The following is a 23,485-nucleotide window of genomic DNA, read 5'->3' on the forward strand; positions in this document are numbered from 1 at the left end:
GACAAGTTCCTCTTAAATTTGACGTTATAACTTACATAAATAAATTATTTGTTAATTTTACTAAAATGTTTGGTTTCGCTTTCTGTAACTTAGTTTAAGACCACATGCACCAGTTAGAAATTCATATCGTTTTGTTGTATTTCAATTTTTATTATGTAATTCATGAAATAATTAAATAAATATCATTAATGACAGTACTTTTGAGATCATTAACATCATCATTATTATTATTATTATTATTATTATTGCAGTGCCTTACACGATTCAAGTTGCCATACTGTTAGCAGTTTCTGCAATCTGTGTTCTTATTCTACTCCTCGTTATCTTTGCAATATTGTACTGTATTGGGTATGTAATTTCTTTTATTCACGAACCTAACGACATCTCTCTTTGCGTCTGTCTGTCTCTGTCTGTCCGTCTGTCTGTCTCCGTCTCTGTCTCTCTCTTTGTCTCTGCCTGTCTGTCTGTCTCTCATAACTTTCAGGTGATAAATGCCAAATACAGACTTTACGCAAGATGTCAGAAAGAGAATACAAAATCAGGGAACGGAGGACAATAACATTTGTGGCATTAAGATGAATCAATATTCACGGCAAAACACAAGAAACAATTCCTTTGATTGTTAATTCTAATAGTGTGCAAGTGTGCGGTAGATTTTAAAGGCACCGAAACACAATAGCGACTACATTTTGCCAATTAAAAGCTCCATGAAAAACTAAATTGCACAAAAAATGCAAACATAACGTACATCGAGATAAAATATAAAACGTACGGATGCTTTAATTATGTAAAATTTCTGTATAATAAAATACAAACAGAATACGCACGGTTTGCATCAAAGTATGCTAGACAAAATTTTAGTGATATCAATTAAAATTTCCTGAATAATTTGGCACAAGCACTTAGGTTAGAGCTTTAAATTAGGTTAGAGCTTATAAATTAGGTTACATTTTATAAATTAGGTTACAGCTTGTAAATTAGGTTACAGCTTATAAATTAGGTTACAGCTTATAAATTAGGTTACATTTTGTAAATTAGGTTACAGCTTGTAAATTAGGTTACAGCTTATAAATTAGGCTACAACTTATAAATTATGTTTCAGCTTATAAATGCAAAGAGCACATATGGGGCATTTAGTAAGATCAAAACTTAAGAGTATCGATAAATCAAGTTGTTTCAAAAGTATGAATCCAATTGTTGTAAGTAGTATTTTAAAATTAAACAACATATTTAATGTGATTAAAAAAGCAAGCAAACAAACAAACAAAGCCCCGTCTGATCTGTGTAGCGTAGGTTTGCAGTTGTAAATAGCATTATGTCGGTGAAACCAAAAGAAAGTTACGCATTGGGGGGACATATGACTGCAAAAACAAATAAAACGTTCGTCTAGACAATTTAATACCATATGTAGTCAAGATCTTTGATTTCTACTGAGTACGACGATATGATGGTCAAAAACGGATTGAAGAAAAGGAGATATAATTCTGGGTTAACCTTTAAGGAATTTACATTAAATTTGAAGAGCCACCTACAGTGTAACTTCGAGCTAAGTCCTGTGCCATTTGTTTTCTTCAAAACCTTGTGAGACGAATCGGTCTAAGGCGCTAGCTTTTACAGATCACTCACATTTTACTTCTGCTCATGTGGGTCGGTGGTTCTACCCGGGATCTTCTCAATCTTAACTTTCATGAAACAAACTGTCCGCCATGTTCAGCCGAAACAAAGACGTTTAACCCCACAAAACCAAAACCAATCAGCCATCTCAAGAATTTTTCGACATGCCTGTTTTTTACACGAGTGAATATGGATAAAGAGTGTCTCGCAAACCTAATGTAATGTTTTAAATAGTGTTTATACGCAGTGGTGTTACTAGAGGTGTGCGGGGGGTGGGGGTGCGGACCGCGCAGGGTGACACCATCAGAGGGGGTGACACCAAAATTACATTAATAAGGATTATGCATGGTCTTTTACGGAAGGAGGTCCATGGACATGACACCATGAATTACCTCACTGGGTGACACCAACCCTAATGACGCCACTGTTTATACGGGCGAAATAAAAATTTGAATAGTGTTAATATGGGCGACATGATATGCTTGAATATAATTAATACAGGTGGCATGAAATTTTTGATAGTGTTAATACGGGCGACATGATATGCTTGAATAGAATTAATACGGGCGGCATGAAATTTTGTATAGTGTTAATACGGGTGTCATGATATGCTTGAATAGAATTAATACGGGTGGCATGAAATTTTTGATAGTGTTAATACGGGTGACATGATATGCTTGAATAGAATTAATACGGGTGGCATGAAATTTTTGATAGTGTTAATACGGGTGACATGATATGTTTGAATAGAATTAATACGGGCGGCATGAAATTTTTTATACTGAGATTTTATTCATAACTTGGTTGTAAGTTATCTATAATAACAGTACGTTTAAAACAGAAAACATACGCTTAGAATCTGCTTGACAGATAATCCACTAGTGTGAATATTTGTTTCCTTACTTCATTCAAATTGCTTACACTCACTATTTTCATAAAATCATTTAATTTTTAAAAAAAATAACATCAGTACTCGATGACTTACAAAAAAAATATCATGCTATTTCTACCAGCCTACTTACATATGCCTAAAAATGCGGATTATCTTGAAAAACCTCTGTGTACACCCAGGGAGAATAAACCTAATAGAAGTAATGTGTTGTTAACCCCTAACTTTTCACAATTAATTCCATCTAGCTTAACTGTAATTCATTGTATGACTGCATCTAATGTAACTGTAATTCAGAGTATGATTCCATCTAACTGTAACGCTTTAAATGAGGACAGCAACAATGCAATTATAAGGTTTTAAATTAGGACAATAACAATAAATAGGAGAATATTAATAACGCTTGTCATAATTCTCAGAAGTATCATTATTTCACAGTTGCCTTAAGCAGTCTCCTTCTGAGGAACGCTCGGGCGGTTGCTGCAGACGAAAACAAACATCCCCAGTCTATGTCCTGGAGGAGCTTGAGAACGGTTACTACCAGCTGACCAACAAAAAGGTACGAGCATTTATAATCTAATAATATTATAATAAACATACGGGTTTGCATCTTGTCGAATCTACTTGAGGTACATATATATTCATGTAAAGACACCTGTATCACCTTGCGGAATGTATCTTGATGTACATGTATATTCATGTAAAGACACCTATATCACCTTGCGGAATGTATCTTGAGGTACATGTATATTCATGTAAAGACACCTGTATCACCTTGCGGAATGTATCTTGAGGTACATGTATATTCATGTTAAGACACATGTATCACCTTGCGGAATGTATCTTGAGGTACATATATATTCAGGTAAAGACACCTGTATCACCTTGCGGAATGTATCTCTTTTCTTGTGCAGATAATGATCATGGAACTAAAATTTCCCTTGTACATTTATGGCCTGACATATTTTACTATGTGTGGAAAACAGTTACAGTTAGAGTCTTCATTTTGTAAAAGACTTAATAAATTATATATTTAATAAAATCTACTTCTATCGTGGGATGGATAAATGATCGGGACTACATATTATTGTCAGCCTTTATTTCTGGATTGACTGAGAGAGAAATTGATTTGGATGAATGAACAGGTGATGCGTAACATTCAATATGTGATCATACACACATGCACACCATTATTGTTTACCTATTTATTTACAACAACCTTACTTACATTCCAACTCCCTTACGTACATACCAATTCTCTTACTTCCAAACTAAGTCGTTACTTGCATGCGAACAACCTTACTTACTTGCATACGTACACCCTTACTTGCATAATAACTCATTACTTACATACTAACACCCTTACTTGCATAGTAACACCCTTACTTGCATAGTAACACCCTTACTTACATACTAACACCCTTACTTGCATAGTAACACCCTTACTTACATACTAACACCCTTACTTACATACTAACACCCTTACTTGCATAGTAACACCCTTACTTACATAATAACTCCTTACTTACATACTAACACCCTTACTTACATAATAACTCCTTACTTGCATACTAACACCCTTACTTACATACTAACACCCTTACTTGCATAGTAACACCCTTACTTACATAATAACTCCTTACTTACATACTAACACCCTTACTTACATAATAACTCCTTACTTGCATACTAACACCCTTACTTACATACTAACACCCTTACTTGCATAGTAACACCCTTACTTACATACTAACACCCTTACTTACATACTAACACCCTTACTTGCATAGTAACACCGTTACTTACATACTAACACCCTTACTTACATACTAACACCCTTACTTGCATAGTAACACCCTTACTTACATACTAACACCCTTACTTACATACTAACACCCTTACTTACATACTAACACCCTTACTTACATAATAACTCCTTACTTACATACTAACACCCTTACTTACATAATAACTCCTTACTTGCATACTAACACCCTTACTTACATACTAACACCCTTACTCGCATAATAACTCCTTACTTGCATACTAACACACTTACTCACATACTAACACCATTACTTACATACGAATTCCCTTGATTACACACTAACTCTTTACTTGCATGCGAAAAAATTACTTACATACTAACAAACTTACTTACATTCTAATCCCCTTGCTTAAACATTAACTCCTTACTTGCATGCGAACAACCTTACTTACATACGAACACCTCTACGTACGTACTATCAACGTTACTTATATACTAACACCTTTACTTACATAGCAACACGTTTACTTAAATACTAATTCCTTTATTTACATATCAACTCCTTACTTACATTTACTTACATGTTAACACCTTTACTTACATACTAACACTTTTGTTTGCATACTAACACCTTTATCAAATACCTTTACTTACGTACAAACATCTTTGGTAACATAGCAACACGTTTACTTACATACTAATACCCTTATTTACATATTAACTCCTTACTTACATACTAACACATTTACTTACATACTAACACCCTTATTTACATATTAACTCCTTACTTACATACTAACACCTTTACTTACATACTAACACCCTTACTTACATACTAACACCTTTACTTGCATTCTAATACTCGTACTTACATACTAACACATTTAATTACAAACACCTTAACGTATATACTAACTCCTTTATTTACGTTCTAACAAGCTTTATTACATACTGACTCCCTTACTTACATATTAACACTCTTACTTACATACCAACACCTTAGTTATATACTAACACAATTACTTACATGCCTACTTACTCGCTCACTTGATTATTCACTTTCGTTCTTATTTACATGAATTGCCTATTTAATTCATTTCACATTGTCGTCTTACGAATTGTTTTGCATATTTTCAATCATATTTTGTGCTTTGTAAACATATTCAACCTCGTCTTTCAGATACATACCGTTCAAACAAAGCATGGTCCTATTAGGGTGGTAAATTCTCCAGACGATACAGTTATACTGGAAAAGAAAGTCCGGCCAGCCAAGGAAGTTCACACATGGATGCCCCACACCAACCCCGTTCGAGACATAAACACTAGCACCAAATAAAAGAGACTTCATAACGAGCAGAATATAATAACATCATGTATTCGTAGTCTTTAACAAGTGCAGTACACTGTACAATTTCAGCGAAAATGGCTTTATGTTCTTGTCCAGCATGTTGGAGAGAAAGCTGTATATTTTTTTATTTAATTGCTTTCAAATCAAATAATTTTAATGTGAAACATCTTAGTGTATATAACAAATGCAATCTGACATGATATCGAAGAGCGTCAATGAAAAACTGATCAGATAAACTGCTAGGGTATATATTTCTGTTCTGTAATAGGGAATTGATCTGACAGAGCATACGTAGAAAAACCCTTTTCAATGCCTTCCAATATGGTGTACAATGGGAGATAAAATAAATTATTGTATTAAATAGCTCCGACAGCAAAAAAAAGATAATTGACCTGGATGTGTAACTAATTGCATTGCTTGGTTTTAATCTACGTTAAATTGTCGTTCCATTTTAGTTAATTTGCATTGCGTCTAAAACCAATACCATTATTAATTGTATCTACAGTGGAACTTAAATAATCCGAACTCAAACGGAAACATCAGGATGGTGAAATAATCAGAAGTTTCCAAAGTCGAGCTTATATTTGCCTGTATACTTTAAATATGGAAGAATATGGTTTAAATTTGGACAAACCGATTGTAACAACTCTTGTTTGTGATGTTCGGAATTTCTGCGGTCGGGTCGACAATCGATGCAACCATATTATTTCTCTGTGTACATGCTTGCATGACCGTTTGTTGGATTTTACATCAATATCTACGTTGGAACTGTGGTTCCGTCCAGAAATTGATTATCGTTTTGTTAAGCGGTAACTAAATGTCGCTCGAAACCCACCCTCCAGCTTTTCTTGTTTTATTTTAAAGCCTGTTGAATTGAGCACGAGCTAGGTTTGCACTTGCAGTAATACATATTTAGTTTGAACACACAGGGATTGAAAAGCATTTATAAGATGTTGTACTTATTGCTCTCCAGCATTTACTTGTTTGTCATAAAGCTAGTTTAAAAATGAGATCAAGCGAAAGATTACACATGCTAGGATTACATCTACTATACAAGCAGTAGTTGATTGTCCTCCTGTGCTGACATGTCCTGACATGATCTCGAAAAGCATCAATGAAAATCACGAGTAAAAACATGTCACTGGATGTTCTCTATGTAAACAGGATTTTAAAAAAATGTCATTGGCTGTTCTCTATGTACACAGGAGTAAAAACAAGTCATTGGCTGTTCTCTATGTACACACGAGTAAAAAATGTAATTGGCTGTTCTCTATGTACACACGAGTGAAAACAAGTCGAAATCGTGGATACATGAGTATGAATGTATCAATTTATTTGGTCTAAATGATTTAGTCTGACGAAACAAGGTGATCTACTTCCAAGTTTACTGCACTTCTAGTAAATGCCAAACTAAGAAATGTCTTGCCTTCATTTTAGTATATATATACAATAAATAAAATATTTATTCTTGTTTATATTCACTGATTAAATTTCTTTCTTCCAAATTTCGAATCTCGGTTTATTTGCAGTTTTTTTCTTTATTAATCCAGTGATTCGACACTAACGGTACTTCTATTCAAACCTCGGTAGAAAATAACTTACCCACCCCACCCCACCCAAAAAACAACAATAATGCTGTAAATGTGTTCTGAGGTACTGAGATGTGGAAGGGAAATCGATAAAAACCAATAAAGAAAATCCCAACAAAAAAGGAAGAAGGAAAAAAAAATGTAAATCGTCTTTTTGCCACAAGCTGATGTATATATTCAAGCAGTTAAATTTTGAAAAAGGTGTGTTCAATGTCATCAAATGTATAAAATAGCTGAGATAAGACTGGTGAAGGACGAACATTTTATCGTCCCGGAGTGGTAAAGGTCAAATTACTGCATATCATTTGGTAAAAGCATATGCCGATACACATCACCAGAATCAATATTTCCCAAGATTGTCTTGTTTTCTTGAATTCGCCATCATGATAGCAAGAGTCCTCAACAAATTATTCATGAGGAAACTTCTTTCAGTCTCAGTGCAATGCGAGGTAGTCGCTGACCACACACTTTCCATATTTGTGAACTGCAGATAAAATTCAACCGCCATCTTTTAAAATAAGTGCAAAAAGGATTACTTTTCACCCCTCGATATAATAAAGCTGCTAATGAACAATATCATACTAAGGGGAGGGGGCGGACGTGCGGTTGCTCCGGGCACCAGAAGTCTTGGGGCGCTAAAACAAATAATAAAAACTAAATTGCAGGAAAATCTTTGGCGGGGCCATCATCGTCGCCCTGGGCGCCGTTTACCCTTAGGATGCCACTGCTAATAAATCATTGTAGTTCGAAGCAGAGGAGTTTCCACATTTATCATTATGGGAATGACGTCACTGCAGTGCAAATTACGTCATTTATTAACCAGTTTGAGGCTGAGACTTTATTTTTTTAGCATATAATTACTCTCATCACAGCTCATACCCCGTCAGAATATATTGCTGTGAGAAGACCTTTTTGACCCTAGGGTCAACTAAACCTTTGTATATCGTCTTTGCGCATGAATACACTACTACCTTGACTGGATCCTGGATCCTATACTTGATTTTATATTATAGACTGAATCAAAACAAAAACGAGGTATAAGCAACCACACTACGTAAGGTGGTTCAGATGTCCGTCATTGTGACGTTATTTGTATATTGTGACGTCTGCGTACTACCTTGTAACGTCGCCAGCCTTGTGCTCTTTCTCTGCAAAGAAGAAATTCCCGACATTATCTTCCTGCATATTCGGTAAAATGTTCGAATTCGGAACAAAATCCTTTTGACCAAAAATAGTACAGAAATTGGAGTATGAAATGGATGTGATGTGCGTATCTAAACGTAAGATTTTCTCTCTGATGGCATAAATCTTTCCAAAAGGGAGGTAACCCACTGTATCGAGTGTGGCTTATGTTACAGGTTTGACAGTTTAAGCTGGGTACAAGTGCATGCGCACACTAAAATAATTTTGTTGTCATAAAAATCAACTTTTATTGCTTTTATCAACTTATTTGTATCATTAAGAAAGTTGGTGTCTTTAAATCTGGACAATTTGTAATCATGCTTTTCACCGTCTAGCAAAGAGATAATATATGACACAGATAGCATCATGCTATCTTCGAAGGTTGAGGAACAATCGATTATCTGCAAAATCATACCCGTGTTGAGTTAAACATTGTATATTCATCACATATAAAGGTTGTTCCATGTTCAAACTCAATAGGTCACTAGAGACCCCTAATTGTCAAATTTGTTTGCATGTATCCTTCTAATTCTTGCTTTATGTATTTCAGAAAGACACTTTAAAGTATATATATTTATTTTGGCCCAGAAAGAATCCATCTGAATTTAGAGATTGAACAATAAATGCTTTTAAGAGCTTTAATGTTTATTTAAATGAAGTCATTGTTCAAAGATATTTCTTTTTTCAGTTTAAAACTTTTAAATCTAGATTACACCATCACCATTTCACGTTGATAAAAACTCATGACGTATTATTGATTTCATAATATTTCAGATATTTTTATACTCATCAAATGAAAGAGCAATCAGAATAAGCTTTAGAGAAAAAACGAATAAAAACTCAAATTTGCAACTCTTCTTACCCAAAAGTAAATCACTTTGTTTGTTATTGTTACAACTCTATGGTCTTAAACTAAGTAACAGAAAAGAGCGAAAACCAGCAAGTGTTGTTCACTTCAATAAATAATTTATTTCCCTATAATACAAAGTTAAAATTTAAAAAGAACTTAGAGTACAGTGAATTAAATCCCAAATGGTCGAAAAGTATAGAGCATTCCGAATGATTTCCAGTTTTGTTCCGAATGTATTCCAATTTTGAATGTGCTGATGTACCAGTAGTCTTGGTTTATCACAATAATAAAATCGAAAATGTCCTTAAATGCATACACAATAATCCCAAAATAGTGATATAGTCCGAAAATATTTAGCACTTTGTAATTCCAGTGAAAAATTTAAATAAATAAATCCTCTCAAATATTGACTATTACTTTTACCTTATATAAAAACCTAAGTCACAATATGAAGACCAGGATGAGGGTAAAATGTTTATTTCTAGAACATTCTAAGCTGTCAACAAGATCAAGAATTTCCAAGTGAAAAACTAATATCCTAAATTCAGATTCAAGTAAATTTGTTTACCTCCAGTAATAATGATCTTAATATGTAATCTAAAATCGTATAAAAATGTTAGCTATATAATATGTTGTAATATTTTGTCAGGTAGGCCTTAAACTCAATTACTGACTAAGGTCAATCATACAATATAGACATACGTAACATAATAGCAATGGAGGAAAGCAGACACAATATAAATTAATTATACATACCATTATAATGAATATGAATTAATTTGAAATGGGCGGTGCTAATTAAAGCATACAATATAAAGGAATAAAGGAAAAAGAATGAAAAGAAAGAGAAGCGGCACTATTGGACATCGACCAGCGATGATTCACTGGTATAGTGTACACAGCAAACAATACAGTACATGAACAAAACTGGTCATTGGATGCGCCAAGGATGATTGGCAGGGCGGGCAATTTAATCATATCCGACTTATCATGCTTTCGTTTTATAGCCAAAATTTAGTATGCATAATGAAATAGGGTATAAAAATATTTAAATGCGTTAACGCGAAATTTTGTTACATGAACATTCGTAAACTGAAGAGGTAGTTTAACTATATTTTACTGTCATAGGTACATTTAGCCAATATTTACCAACATCTGTCTCTGTCTCTCTGTTTCTGTTTATATCTCTCTGTCTCTCTGTTTCTGTTTATATCTCTCTGTCTGTCTCACATTTCGAAGTCTCTTTATGGTTATTCACTCACTGGAGTTAACGATTTTACAAGGTGTTTCAAACATATATTTTAAAAGTTCAAGAAAAATCATTATTTATTGATTTGCATTAGCTCGTTCCACGTTCAGTTGGAAAATATTTTATAACATGACCGGTTTTCGTCCTTGTTCTTGCCATTGTATAATTTAAATCACTCAGATCAATCGAATCCGTTACTAAACTATACTAACATGACAAAATAATATATCCGCTTTCCTTCCTTTCTTAATGATCAATGGAACTTTTATTTAGGCTTTGAAACAAGAGTGACAAAAATCAAACAAAGCGCATATAATTTAGTATCAGTTCCAGATAGGGACGGTACCGTCTTGGATGATATCCAATTTTCGAAAGCTACCTACAAATGTTCAAATTTTATTAATGTGTCAAGATGAATATTAGTAATGATGCAATGCTTAAATTCCGTTTGATGTTATTTGGTGTCAATAGCAACACGTAATCAAGTTGTTTTACGCTAGCTCAGTGGTAAAGCGACAAAGCAGATCGTCTACCTCGTTGTTTCCTTGGGCTGGCACTTTTCATTATATCGCCCAAGAAGTGTTCAAATGTGTCCTTGGGATGTCACTTTTCACCATATAGCCCAAGAAGTGTTCAAATGTGTCACGCTCTAACCTGAAATTTAGATGTCATAATCGTGGTTCATACTCTTTTTGCTCCCTGTTGTAAGAGCATTTAATGTAGATTAAAGAACAGAACTGTCGGTGATTTGGATTTTTAACAATTTGTCAGCCATATCGCTAACATGTCTCAATGTGGCAGCTTATAGCATTGTCTAGTATTGGGGCATCGTGCCGCAGACATGTAGCATCATGTCCCACCCAGTCACATGAATCCTGACACCAATCCGACCAATCCTAACACTAACCGCCTAATACTGAGCGCCTAGCAAGGCAGCTGTTAGTACCATTTCTTAAAGGCTTTTGGTATGACTCGGCCGGGGTTCGTACCCGCGAACTCCCGCGTCCGAGGCGGACGCTCTAATCACTTAGGCCACTGGAGCGGTCAAGGAACAGAGCAAAAATCAATACAGATGATTTTGATTCATTGAACATGAAATACCTATATTAACCAAATATATCAGTCTCCATAGAAATAAGCTATTTTCAGCATTCTGTCTAGTAATTACAGAGTAACAAAGACACCATTTAAAGTAAATGGATACCCATGAATCAACAATCAGTTTGCGACAAGTTTAAAATTATCAGTAAAATGAATTTTAAAAAGTTTCTTTTCCGTTCTGATGATGACCCAATATAATGACATAGAGCAAGAAGAAAATAAATAATAAATAAAACATGAAACATGAACTCAGAATTTCACGTGGCATACGTCATTTTTGGCATCCTGAAAAATGTTTAAGAGGGGACTGAGCTTAAAAATTAAAATGTAAATGTGTTTAATTTAAATTCTGATCAGATCGAGGTAAAGGTTATAATGCAATTACTTGACTTGGTCATTTTCTCAGTAATGGGGTATGGGACGGTGGACCGGGTTAGACGGGAAGGCTAGAGCTACGGAGTTGTTTTTTAGATGAGTTCAGGCTCGACTTTTGCACCGGCCTGGCCTGGTCGGCCGCCGTTTTTGTGTCAGTAGTGTTAATAAGCTAGACCCTTTACTCAGCAAATAATTTACATTCGCTTGTTTTGCGTTTTTATTAACTGAGATATTGTTTCATCTTGAATCATATAATATCCATCAGACATATTCTTTTTTCTGTGTTTAGTTCTAAAATCGCTAATTTACAACATTTGTCAGCTTATGACGATATAACGTTCAAAATAAAACACAACAAAAATAGTTTAATACAATTATTTCTTGCATTATATTCTGAGTAAATTATCTGATCAATCGAATATATTTAACTTTATCTTAATGAAATACTTCGTGGATAGTCTTATCACATTAATCCATGACTCGACTTTTAATGAAATACTTGGTAGATTGTCTTATCACATTAATCCATGACTCGAGTTCCAATCGTTCTGGAATATTGTTGAAACCACCAAGCTATATAATCAGCATATCAGCATCTAAGTGATCGCAGAAATCACGGTAAATCTCTGGAGGCATATATGAAAATAGATTTTCAACCAAATGGGTTCTGTCGTTGAAGGTTAAGGGACAATTCATTTAAATGGGTAAATACGGTCATCACTTGTTTTCCCACATAGGGAACGCAGCCCAGATCTTGCTTTCATTCCGCCAGTACGAATTAATGTCGCATACTCTCCAATTTTCTACTTGACTCCGTGTGTGAGAGTTTCAATAAATGGTGTATTTTTTATCACGGATTTGTTTTTCTTTCTTTTATATTGCATTTCCAGGGCAAACAAACTAGCGGATTTTTGATCATGTTAAAATTTGTCCTATATTGCATTTCTACTACATTTAAAATAACTAATGTTGAAATCAAGCTAATATTTTTTGTGATGAAATGGTGTGAGTTTTTCCATTCCTTTTAAGACAGGAACAAAAGATAACGCCCTGGTTTATCTAAAATACACTCATAAAAACGTATTATTATTATTATTATTATTATTATTATTATTATTATTATTATTAAATGATTGGAGTTTTTGATGCAGAGGTATCTTAATGCGTAATAAATACCATTATAATTTAAATCTAAGTCATTCTTTAGTGAACTCAGTGTGTGTGCATTTGTGTATCTGTGCGAGAGAGAAGTTGTGTATAGATGTATAGATGGAAGGATGGATGAATGGATGGATTATGTGTAATGATGTGTTTACAACGCCAAAAAAGAATAACAAACTTTTGTTATACAGCAAGGAGAGAGAGAGAGAGAGAGAGAGAGAGAGAGAGAGAGAGCAATACGAGGAGAAAATGAAACTTTTTATCAGTGAACAGAGATAGAGTAAAAACAAAACTGTTAGTGTCTTACAAGGCATTTATGGCAGAGTTAAAACACGTGAGAAATGTATCAAACATTTTGGGAGAAACATAAGAGAAAGATACAAACACCTAAACCCACCATTACACAGACGTCAGTAACCACAACCACTGCCACTACTACCAACACAGCAAGAGTTGGCCTTGGATATGGAAAAGATGTAAGGCAGTTGTAGCTGATGGTGTCAAGTAAATACATATTTTTCAAAGCCCCAAAGTAAGTTTCGTGACAACCATATTCTCTGAGAAACAGATATAATATTTACTCATTGCCAAGCCATATCTTTCATGTTTGTTCATGTCTATGTCTTCCACACAACAAAATAAAACTTAAACCCTTCTTGTGTGATAGTACACCAGTATGTTTGTAGGTATAGTGTGTGTAAGCAATCCTGTATATGACAAACATATTTACAGCTAGATAGACAAAATTCTTAAGCATTTCGTTTACCAGCAGATTCCTTGTTGCTTATTTATAAACAGTACATAAACATACATGAGTACCAATTTTTCCCTAAAAACACACTGTGTTAAGTGTTGCGAATAGTGATGAAGTAAGGTTGCGTACCTCCGTGTGAAAAGGACACGTCGTACTGTATATAATCCTCATACTAAACAAAAAGTATTTATAGTATGTTGGCTAGAGCAATCAATGGAAATATGCGCATGACTGGAAATGTCTTGGATTCGATGCATGAATCTAAAAGGTTGCTGATAATACTAAATACACTGTGTGTGAATGACTAAAGAAAAGAAAAACATGTACTTTGTATTTGTGAAATTTGACGATTTTTTTCTTGCTGTTACGCTATAAAAATATTAAATGCATAAAGTACATAAAATTGTATCACTGATGAAATGTCAGAATTCTACATACAATTGTTATGGCTGGCTAACATCTTTAATTCTCAAAATGCTTGACGAAAGGTCAGCTCGTCAAAGTTGGATTGCCCTGTAACTTCGCCATCCCTGATGGATGAACCTACTGGTTTAGGCAAATCAGAATTTGTCGAACGTGTGATCGAACACAAATCAAGTTTGTTCGATTGAAGATGGGGTAAAGAAAGTTGACGGAGTGGAGACACTGAAGGTAGTTTTATTTTATTTTTAAATATACTGGTAGAGTAGATATATTACCAAGGGAGGTACTAAGGGGCCTTACAAAAAAAGATACATGCTTTCTAAATCAGTTCATTAGAGGGATCATATAGTCTTATGCTGGTAAGGGACGTTACTTTTTTGGAAGGGATAGATAACGTTTTGGTGGATAGTTGGTGACTGGTTGGTAGATATTAGATAACTTGGTGTTGACAGCAAATAACGGGTTGATGGATAGTAGATGATTGAGTGATGGATAATAAATAACTGGTTATTGGTTAGCAGATCACTCGTCGGTACTCATCATCATCATCATCCTCATCCTCATCATCATCATCATTAGTATTGTTGTTGTTGCTGTTTGTTGCTAGTGGTGGTGGTGGTGTACCTACTTTAATCACAATTTACAAACCCCGTTATATCCTTTGTAAAGCGATACATTATAAGATATCAGATACACAACACTTATTTTGTGATTTATTTAATGACAGCCTTGGAAATAATCTTATCTTTCAGTCAATAGCGTGCAACGAAATACCTTTACAACGGATTAAACGACAATAAAATTTCTATAAAGGACTCGGGTTAGAATCCTTTCATTGGATCAGTCTGGGTCAGCTATCCCAGTGTATTCTTTGACAAGGAACTTTACTACATTTACCGCTGCACAAAATAACCTTCTTGTGTTGATGTGCCGTAAAATACCACCAAAACAAAAACCCCAATCCAAACCAACCAATATGCACACTTATACGCTCGATATGTAATTGTTACCGGTGACTGCTAAAATAAAAACATGTGTACAAAGTGTGAATGTGATTTGTTTGTATGACAAATCTGAGCAAGCAATATTGAGTTCCCCAGTAAGGCGACTGGAATTCCAAACATCTGAAGGAATGGAACATAAACTGTCGAGTAAACATATCTACACCTTTGTAAAAACGCAAGAATTCTAACTACTTTTAAGCCATCGATTATTTCAATAAGGAAATGTTAGACGCCATATTGTTTAAATATTCAAGAGACATATGATGTTCGGGTGTTATTTTGTATACCGATGAATAAATGAAGTAATACAATATATATATCGTTATAATATTTAAATAATAATTTATGTCGCTGACAGATTCTTGTTCATGTCAACCTTTGTTCTGATTTTGTCACTTATGAATCGGTAGTGTTTTGTAATTGTATACGACACTAGAGACACTGTAATTATACTAAAATGGGAGATATTGATTGAAGCCTGCCGATGCCTGTACACACTTTCAAAGCAGAAGGGGATAAAATAAATTGAAAACTCTCTCTCTCTCTCTCTCTTTATATATATATATATATATATATATATATATATATATATATATTAAATGACACGGATAATACTAAGAAATGTTAGCAATTAAAGCATCTTAAAACTGTTATAATGCTGTAATATATGGTCGTTCTTTGATTCATCTAAACATGTCTTGGTGGGGTGGGTGGGGGTGGGTGCATTATCTATATCCCTTAATCCGTATATCATTGAGCCGGAGGTCATTGTATTTATGAACTGATAAAATATTTCTTGTATAATATTACTCTAATTTATATCAGCGCCTTAATGTGAGATTTAGTGTTGTCCTTAAAGCCATTGCCACCGTAATACGAGTCCTCTCTATAAAGTTGTTTACTTATCTCAGGCTGCACCGGTGTAATCAGCTTTGGTAAAACCCCGCTTGGCAGATGGGGGGAAAACATTAAAAAAAACGAAAAATATCTAAATGCAGAGACGAGAAGAAAGAGCGTATTGCAAATTAGTGCTTGCGAAATACGGAGCTAATGAAACATGCGTTGTGTGAATAATAATAATAATAATAATAATAATGAGAAGAAGAAGACGAAGGAGGGGGAGGAGACGGAGAAGAAAACAAGAATAAGTAGATGATGAAGAAGAAGAGAAGAACAAGAAGAGCATGATGTAGAAAATAAAAAAATAAAAGAAGACGCAGGATTATATATTCTAATTAATAATTATTCCTCTGCATCCTAATTTAGAAATCATTTTTTTCCAGAGCTCATTATTTCACATGAATCAAGCTTCGTACATATCAAACATAACAATCCACCTTATTTATATAGCGACTCGTGATGTTAGAAGCATGGGCGTCGGAAGTAAAACATAGTAATAAGCCGAGTACATATTTATTAGACAGTGAATCATTCTCAGGAGACAAATGAAACTGCAATCAATCCTTCATCTACCAACTCACAATTCCATCCGTTCATATATCTCTCTTCTCTTCTCTGTCTCTCTCTCTGTCTCTCTCTCTCTCTGTCTCTGTCTCTCTCTCTCTCTCTCTCTCTCTCTCTCTCGTTAAATAGATGGCCGAATGATTATATTTATTTAGGATGAACACTCCTATAATGGTGAGTCGTGTTGAACTTTCGAACAGCACAGACCCCAGTCTGCCATAACAAATATCCGCCTATACGACGGCATATCTGAGTCTCTGCAGTTTACAGCTGGATTCGACTTATAAGCGAGTGCGCCTTACTTTTGTAGCTGAGTATAATTGCCTCTCACCATTTAAATTTTTATCGGCATGCTATGAGTGATGTGTTATATTACAGTCATTAGCAAAACAATAACGTCACACAGAAGTGGTTTGAATAATCTGTCAAAATAAATGACACAAAAAAACTGTCAAAATAAAATGTGCAGAATAAGGAAAGCGACACCACTTAAAAGCGATGGAATAAATGTCTTTGGGAAATGGAGTACCTGCTTCCTAACAAAAATAAGGAATGAATAAATGATCATCCTTAAGACTCACACAAAATATTCGCATGATAACTTACATTAAAATAGACGATTAATAACATGTAAGTAAAATAAATCTTCAATTCATTTCACTTATGTCTTCTATTTCTCTGTCCACCTCAATTCAATTCAATTCTATCTATTTAGCTATCTCAGTTCAATCAAATTATGTATATTTATTTCTCTATGTATGTATGTATGTATGTATGTATGTATGTATGTATGTATGTATCTATGTATGTATGTATGTATGTATGTACGTACGTACGTACGTACGTACGTATGTATGTATGTATGTATGTATGTATGTATCTTTCTGCCTATCGGCGGATCCCGATATTTAGTTGTGGAGAAGTGACTGATTCGTTTAACTTATTATAACAAGCTTTCTCTGTTTCTTACTGAAAAGTGTTACTATAACAGGAAAATGACGTCGTTTGCATCATTTAAATTCACAGTATGTATATATCTACCTTTCGCATGGTATCTTTAACGTGGTGGTAACATTGCTCCAACCCCACCCCACGCCCCAGTTTGTGTAATTCTGCCTGATTTGTTAGTGTATTACAGACTTTTTCTAATATGCAGACATCAATCAATTGAAGAAACTAATTACCGATCAGTTTTTTGACGCTGTAACACCACTGGCATTTCGAAAATATCAGATATAAAGAATCTTTTCAGATCTTTGGTATTTACAAATATCAGATCACCAGATAAAGTAAAACGGACATTGAACTCAGCTGACATCAAATAATTTACCGCCTTTATTACTTATATTCCCTATCCTTTGAATCGATATAAATAAACATTCATCGTGACCTTCGGAACAATATTTGGAATAATGAAATAAAATGTGATACAATTTATTTCACGTTTCTTATAAGGATCTATTCGTAATAAGAGTTATTCAGATTATTGGAAATCTTTATTTCAATTGTCAAAGGGTTTTTAATGAAACTAAGCTTTTGTTATGCAGTCCTGAAATGTCAATTTTTTATAAACTTCTAAATTATTATTCATATCCAACAGAAGTAATGCTAAACAAAAAAGCTATTTGATCTGTAATATTATAATTCTAAGTCATATCTTTTATGCAATGAATAGCCTTTCAATTGATAACGATTTTTGTAAGTGTATTGGAAAGACAGGAAAATAAAGTGAAACATTGACTGAGGAACGTAAAGAGATTTCCTAATATAGGATCATGTTAATACAAATTTGATTTTTATTATGCTTACATACCTTGGTCCAATTTTAAATACAAATTTCTAATAGATACGAATGACATAAGTACTTATGTTCGATAATAAATTGGTTTATGATCAAGTGTTGGTAATATGTACACACTTGATAAAAACGGCAGATAGATTTGCTTGGTTGCAACAATTGCAATAAAATTTCTTTGCAACGATGGAGCGAACAGATAGATATTAAGTCATTCTTAACGCACTGATAAAATGGAAATAATTTTTAGTCTTGAAACAGTCTTGCTTGCACGTCGACTCAAAATTGGATGAATTGATAAACTGAAGTGATCGAAACAAGTGACTAGATTATGTTAAACTTTTATAACCCTTCGCATATTTCGGAAGAATCTAAAGCCTGATGACGCTCGGAGTCAATTTTTTAAATGCTCACTCTGAACGTGCGTATTCATGCTTTAACCATAAAATAGTGAACCATTCTTACTGTTCATGGTAGATATAGACGAATAATTTGTTCTGTTTTTGCTGTTTGTCTTTGTTGATATCTAAATTACATCCAGTATATTTAAAATGAATTCAGCGACTTAGAAATCACAGACTGCAAAAGGATTTCTTTTAATAAAAAAATACACAGGATGACCAGACCAACTGATCACGTGCTGGGAAATCTTGTTGTCTGGTATCATTATGAAATTGACACACCAATATAGCGACCTTTCAATTAACTGATTAAAGCAGGTGAAAAGCGTGAGAAATATCAGATTTTGTCTTTGGTCTGGACAGATTTAGTTAAAGTGTTGTATATAGCAGTTTTGCCAAGTATAGATTTGCATTTGATTGAAATGCAGAAGTATTCTAATGGTCTATATAGCACGTCCCATTTTATTTTCAAAAAAGCTGCAATAAATTACAAAAACCACTTGTCTGAGCTAACAAGCGATTCTTTTCATTTCAATGGGCGTAATTCTTTGTTTTATACCTTGCGATAATTTTACCGCGCCACTTCGTTTTTGCAGTAACGTCAGTTCGTGGTGAGACTGAGCTGTAAGAGACAACCGAGCTACAGTCGTATATGGACCCAGATCAGAATTATTTTTCCCTGTATAATCAATACATTTGTTTGTCAGTACTAAACCGAGCCACACTCGTATATGGACCCAGATCAGAATTATTTTTCCTATATAATCAATTCATTTATTTGTCAGTACTAAGTAGAGACACAGTGGTTTATGGACCCTGATCAGAATTAGTTTTCCTATATAATCAATACATTTGTTTGTCAGTACTAAACCGAGCCACACTCGTATATGGACCCAGATCAGAATTATTTTTCCTATATAATCAATACATTTGTTTGTCAATACTAAATCGAGTCACACTCGTATATGGACCCAGCTCAGAATTATTTTTCCTATATAATCAATACATTTGTTTGTCAGTACTAAACCGAGCCACACTCGTATATGGACCCAGATCAGAATTATTTTTCCTATATAATCAATACATTTGTTTGTCAGTACTAAATCGAGTCACACTCGTATATGAACCCGGATCAGAATTATTTTTCCTATATAATGAATACATTTTTTTGTCAGTACGAAATCGAGCCACACTCGTATATGGACCCAGCTCAGAATTATTTTCCCTATATAATCAATACATTTGTTTGTCAGTACTGAACTTTCCACTGTGTCCAAATCCTAAGAAAGCATATGTTAATCTAAAGTACCTTCAAAGATGAACTCTCAGTGAAGTTCTTGTCACAGGTTAACCGGCATTGTTTTTAGAGGATGGACTGTAAGCAACACAATGTGCATTGGGTCACATGTTTTACTCATTACTCATCGTGCATTGTCGTCGAAATACATAAAAGAAAAGCCGCATTATAATGCACGTATTATAAGGAAGAAAACAATTGATTTAATTCAATACCAAGAATGCTAAATCTACATCATGTATCATCACCAAAATGAGAGAAGAAGACATGCCATAAAATAGACTGGGACCACATTATTGGGTACCGACCCAGAAGTAATAATTGTGGTCTTAGTCCATGTGGCTAACTGGCCGCACAAACCTTAAATCCAATATCAGTCAGAAGGTCAAACTCAGCCCTCAAATTAGATCCCATCGAAGTTGCTCCTTTCCGGATGAAATTGGTCTGGTGGCCTTGTTAACAACTTGACACACAGTCTGACATCTAACTGATCACATACTCCTGCAAAGTAGCCCACAGCTCAAACCATCACCACATCAACGAATAGGCGTTGTTTTTCGTGCGTTGTTGCTAAGGGTAGATGACTAAGCTCAGCTTACCAGACAAATTATAGCCCCTTTTCACCCCCCACCCCACCCACCGACACCCCCCCCCTTCATGGCGCCCACAATTTGTTTTTTACAAGGGTGGGTGGAGTGGGGCAAACCTGAAGTGGTCAGCTATTACGTTTCATGGATGTAGGCCAAAATATATTTTAGAGGTGAAATCCACAGGGGCGGGGCGGGGTGGGACAACCACCTCCTTGCCCCTCCGTGCTCTCTCTCTCTCTCTGTCTCTCTCTCCAAGTACTCTTTGATCAATTTTTAATTTATATGTTTCAAACATGTTGTTTTCTCGACCAGTTTTTTCCCGCTAAAGATTCAATATATTATTAACTATTCCAAGAGAAAAAGATCCGACAGTTGTAATTTAAATAATTGAGGAAAATCGAGGAAAAAGTACTCTTTTGTAAACTTGCATGACGTTCTAGAGTCCTCTCACTTTGCTTGCAGATTTAAAGCAGTATTGTTCATACTTGACACTTAAAAGAGATATGAATTTTATAAGGTCAAGTTAAACAGATAAGAAAATAAACTTCCTCTTGAATGTACCTACTACGATGTAATAGCTCTCTTCAAATAAATCTGAATTTATAAACAATAATATCCGTTTTCATCTCTGGTCTACCTCTGAAATAAATAAATAAGTGAGACGTTTCCAAACTGTTTAAAATTTCAAGGAGCTTGTTTGCATGGCTGATTGTAAAATATTGTACCAGCTTGTCAACATTATTTGTAACATATTGAAATTTATCGTATAGTATTTGTTTTTCATTTATTATTTGAAGTTTGTTAGAGGATACGCCGCTACACATTCAGAGCAATTTCTGCATCCTGTACTCACTCCAGGGTAAGAATTAATTTACTCAGAATCAGTGTGTGTGTGTGTGTGTGTGTGTGTGTGTGTGTGTGTTCTTATCTTTGGTGTAATGTGGAAAAAGAGATCTATGCGAAATGATTAACATTTTTTAAAAATTGTTTTAAACTTAAATTTGTTTCTCAGTATATCTGTTGAATTTATATGTTTTAAAGTACTTTTTGGGTTGTAAATACCATCATCAGAGATATTTCTATATTTATGCGTTTTAGAGACATTATATTCACACTAAATTTCTATTTTATAAAAGGACTCACAAACAAATAAAGACAATATGAATACTTTTTGGTGAAGGTAGGGGTAGATATGTGAATGTGTATATATTTCTATTTTATAAAAGAACTCACAAACAAATAAAGACAATATGAATACTTTTTGGTGGGGGTGGGGGTGGATATGTGAATGTGTATATATTTCTATTTTATAAAAGGACTCACAAACAAATAAAGACAATATGAATACCTTTTGGTGAATGTGTATATATTTATATTTTCCTAAAACCAAGAGTGCCTGAAGTTTTCAGATCTTATAGAAATATTATTATTTTTCTTGTTCATTTCTTCCATTAATAGTTTCACCAGTTACTTTTATGAAACAAAAAGAATTCAATAACAATTTGTAATTAATTAATTAATTTCATTAATAGTCACTTGCAATATTGGAATTATTCCATTTAATTTTCATTAGCAAATGTTTAAGAAAGTTTTACATATCGAAATATGAGCATTTTATTTTGTTTTAGATGGTATATCCAAATGGCATTTTACCTAAAGGCATTACTATTCGTAATTTTAATTAAAAAAATCCCGTTTAGATGACATGTTTGATTAAAATGGCAAAAATCTCCCTTATCCAGATTAGAGACATCTATATTTGATGCCTCTGTCCTGCTTTATAACAAAGACTTTAATTGCTTGAATGAATCAGGGACATACATAGGGTGTTATGGATATCTCGATTATAATTAAATTAATTAGGGGCATAATTATATAAGATATTATGGATATCTCTATTACAATTGAATTGATTATGGGCAATATTAAATATGGTATTATGGATATCAGTATTAAAACTGAATGAATCAGGGACTTAAATAAAAAGTGTTATGGTTATCTCTAAATCAGGGACATGTATGGGGTGTTATGGACATCTCTAAATCATGGTCATATATAAGATTAGAGGCCGACCGAAATTCGGTTTCGGTTTCGGCGCCGAAAGTTGGCAAATGGCCTCTTTCGGCATAGTTTCTGTTTCGGCCGAAGCCAAAAAGTTAGCTTTCGGTTTGCTTTCGGTTTCGGCCGAAACTGATATTGACTTTCGGTCATCAGCCGAAGATCTATCTTAACTTTCAGAATGCAACGCTAGTGCTGCGTCTCTTACTCTGCTTGTCGGCCGTTCAGTCGGCGCTAGGCAATTCTAGGCACTGTTGCATTTCAGTCTACTCGCGTGTTGAATACAGAGATTTCGAAGTCTCACAATATTGATAATTTCAGTTAGTTAAACTGTAGCAAATTAATCTGTGTGAAGTAGAAAATTGAAGTTAATAATAAACGGAATAGTTAACCACCGCAAAGAATGTCGAAAAATGCAGTGTGGGAGTACTTCACAAAAATCGACTCTGATGCAAGCAAGGCGCAGTGCAAAGAATGCAACAAACTGTTATTACTTGGCAGCGATGAACCAAGACTTCAGACAGTTTCAGGCTTGAAAGTTCATCTGGCCAGCTGCCACAAGGAGCTCCATGG

The 23,485-nt window shown here is 34.3% G+C and overlaps 2 protein-coding genes across 2 annotated transcripts in view; both read left to right on the top strand.

Annotated features, from left to right (window-relative positions):
* LOC149804070 (uncharacterized) overlaps positions 1 to 7,092 on the top strand; it is a 28,135-nt gene extending 21,043 nt beyond the window's left edge. The window contains exons 7-9 of the mRNA XM_089954034.1: positions 252 to 348; positions 2,942 to 3,062; positions 5,452 to 7,092. Of these exons, the coding sequence (XP_089810160.1) occupies positions 252 to 348; positions 2,942 to 3,062; positions 5,452 to 5,607 (374 nt within the window). The 3' untranslated portion in view covers positions 5,608 to 7,092. The remainder of the gene's footprint in view (positions 1 to 251; positions 349 to 2,941; positions 3,063 to 5,451) is intronic.
* A 14,502-nt stretch (positions 7,093 to 21,594) lies between these two features.
* The window catches only part of LOC149804071 (uncharacterized), a 33,112-nt gene continuing 31,221 nt past the window's right edge, over positions 21,595 to 23,485 (top strand). Inside the window, exon 1 of the mRNA XM_089951473.1 lies at positions 21,595 to 21,713. The gene's annotated coding sequence lies outside the window, so the exon portion shown is untranslated. The remainder of the gene's footprint in view (positions 21,714 to 23,485) is intronic.

The sequence above is a fragment of the Sinohyriopsis cumingii genome, chromosome 3, assembly GCF_028554795.1.
Source record: "Sinohyriopsis cumingii isolate HCF-2022 chromosome 3, ASM2855479v2, whole genome shotgun sequence".
NCBI classification, from domain to species: Eukaryota; Metazoa; Mollusca; class Bivalvia; order Unionida; family Unionidae; genus Sinohyriopsis; species Sinohyriopsis cumingii.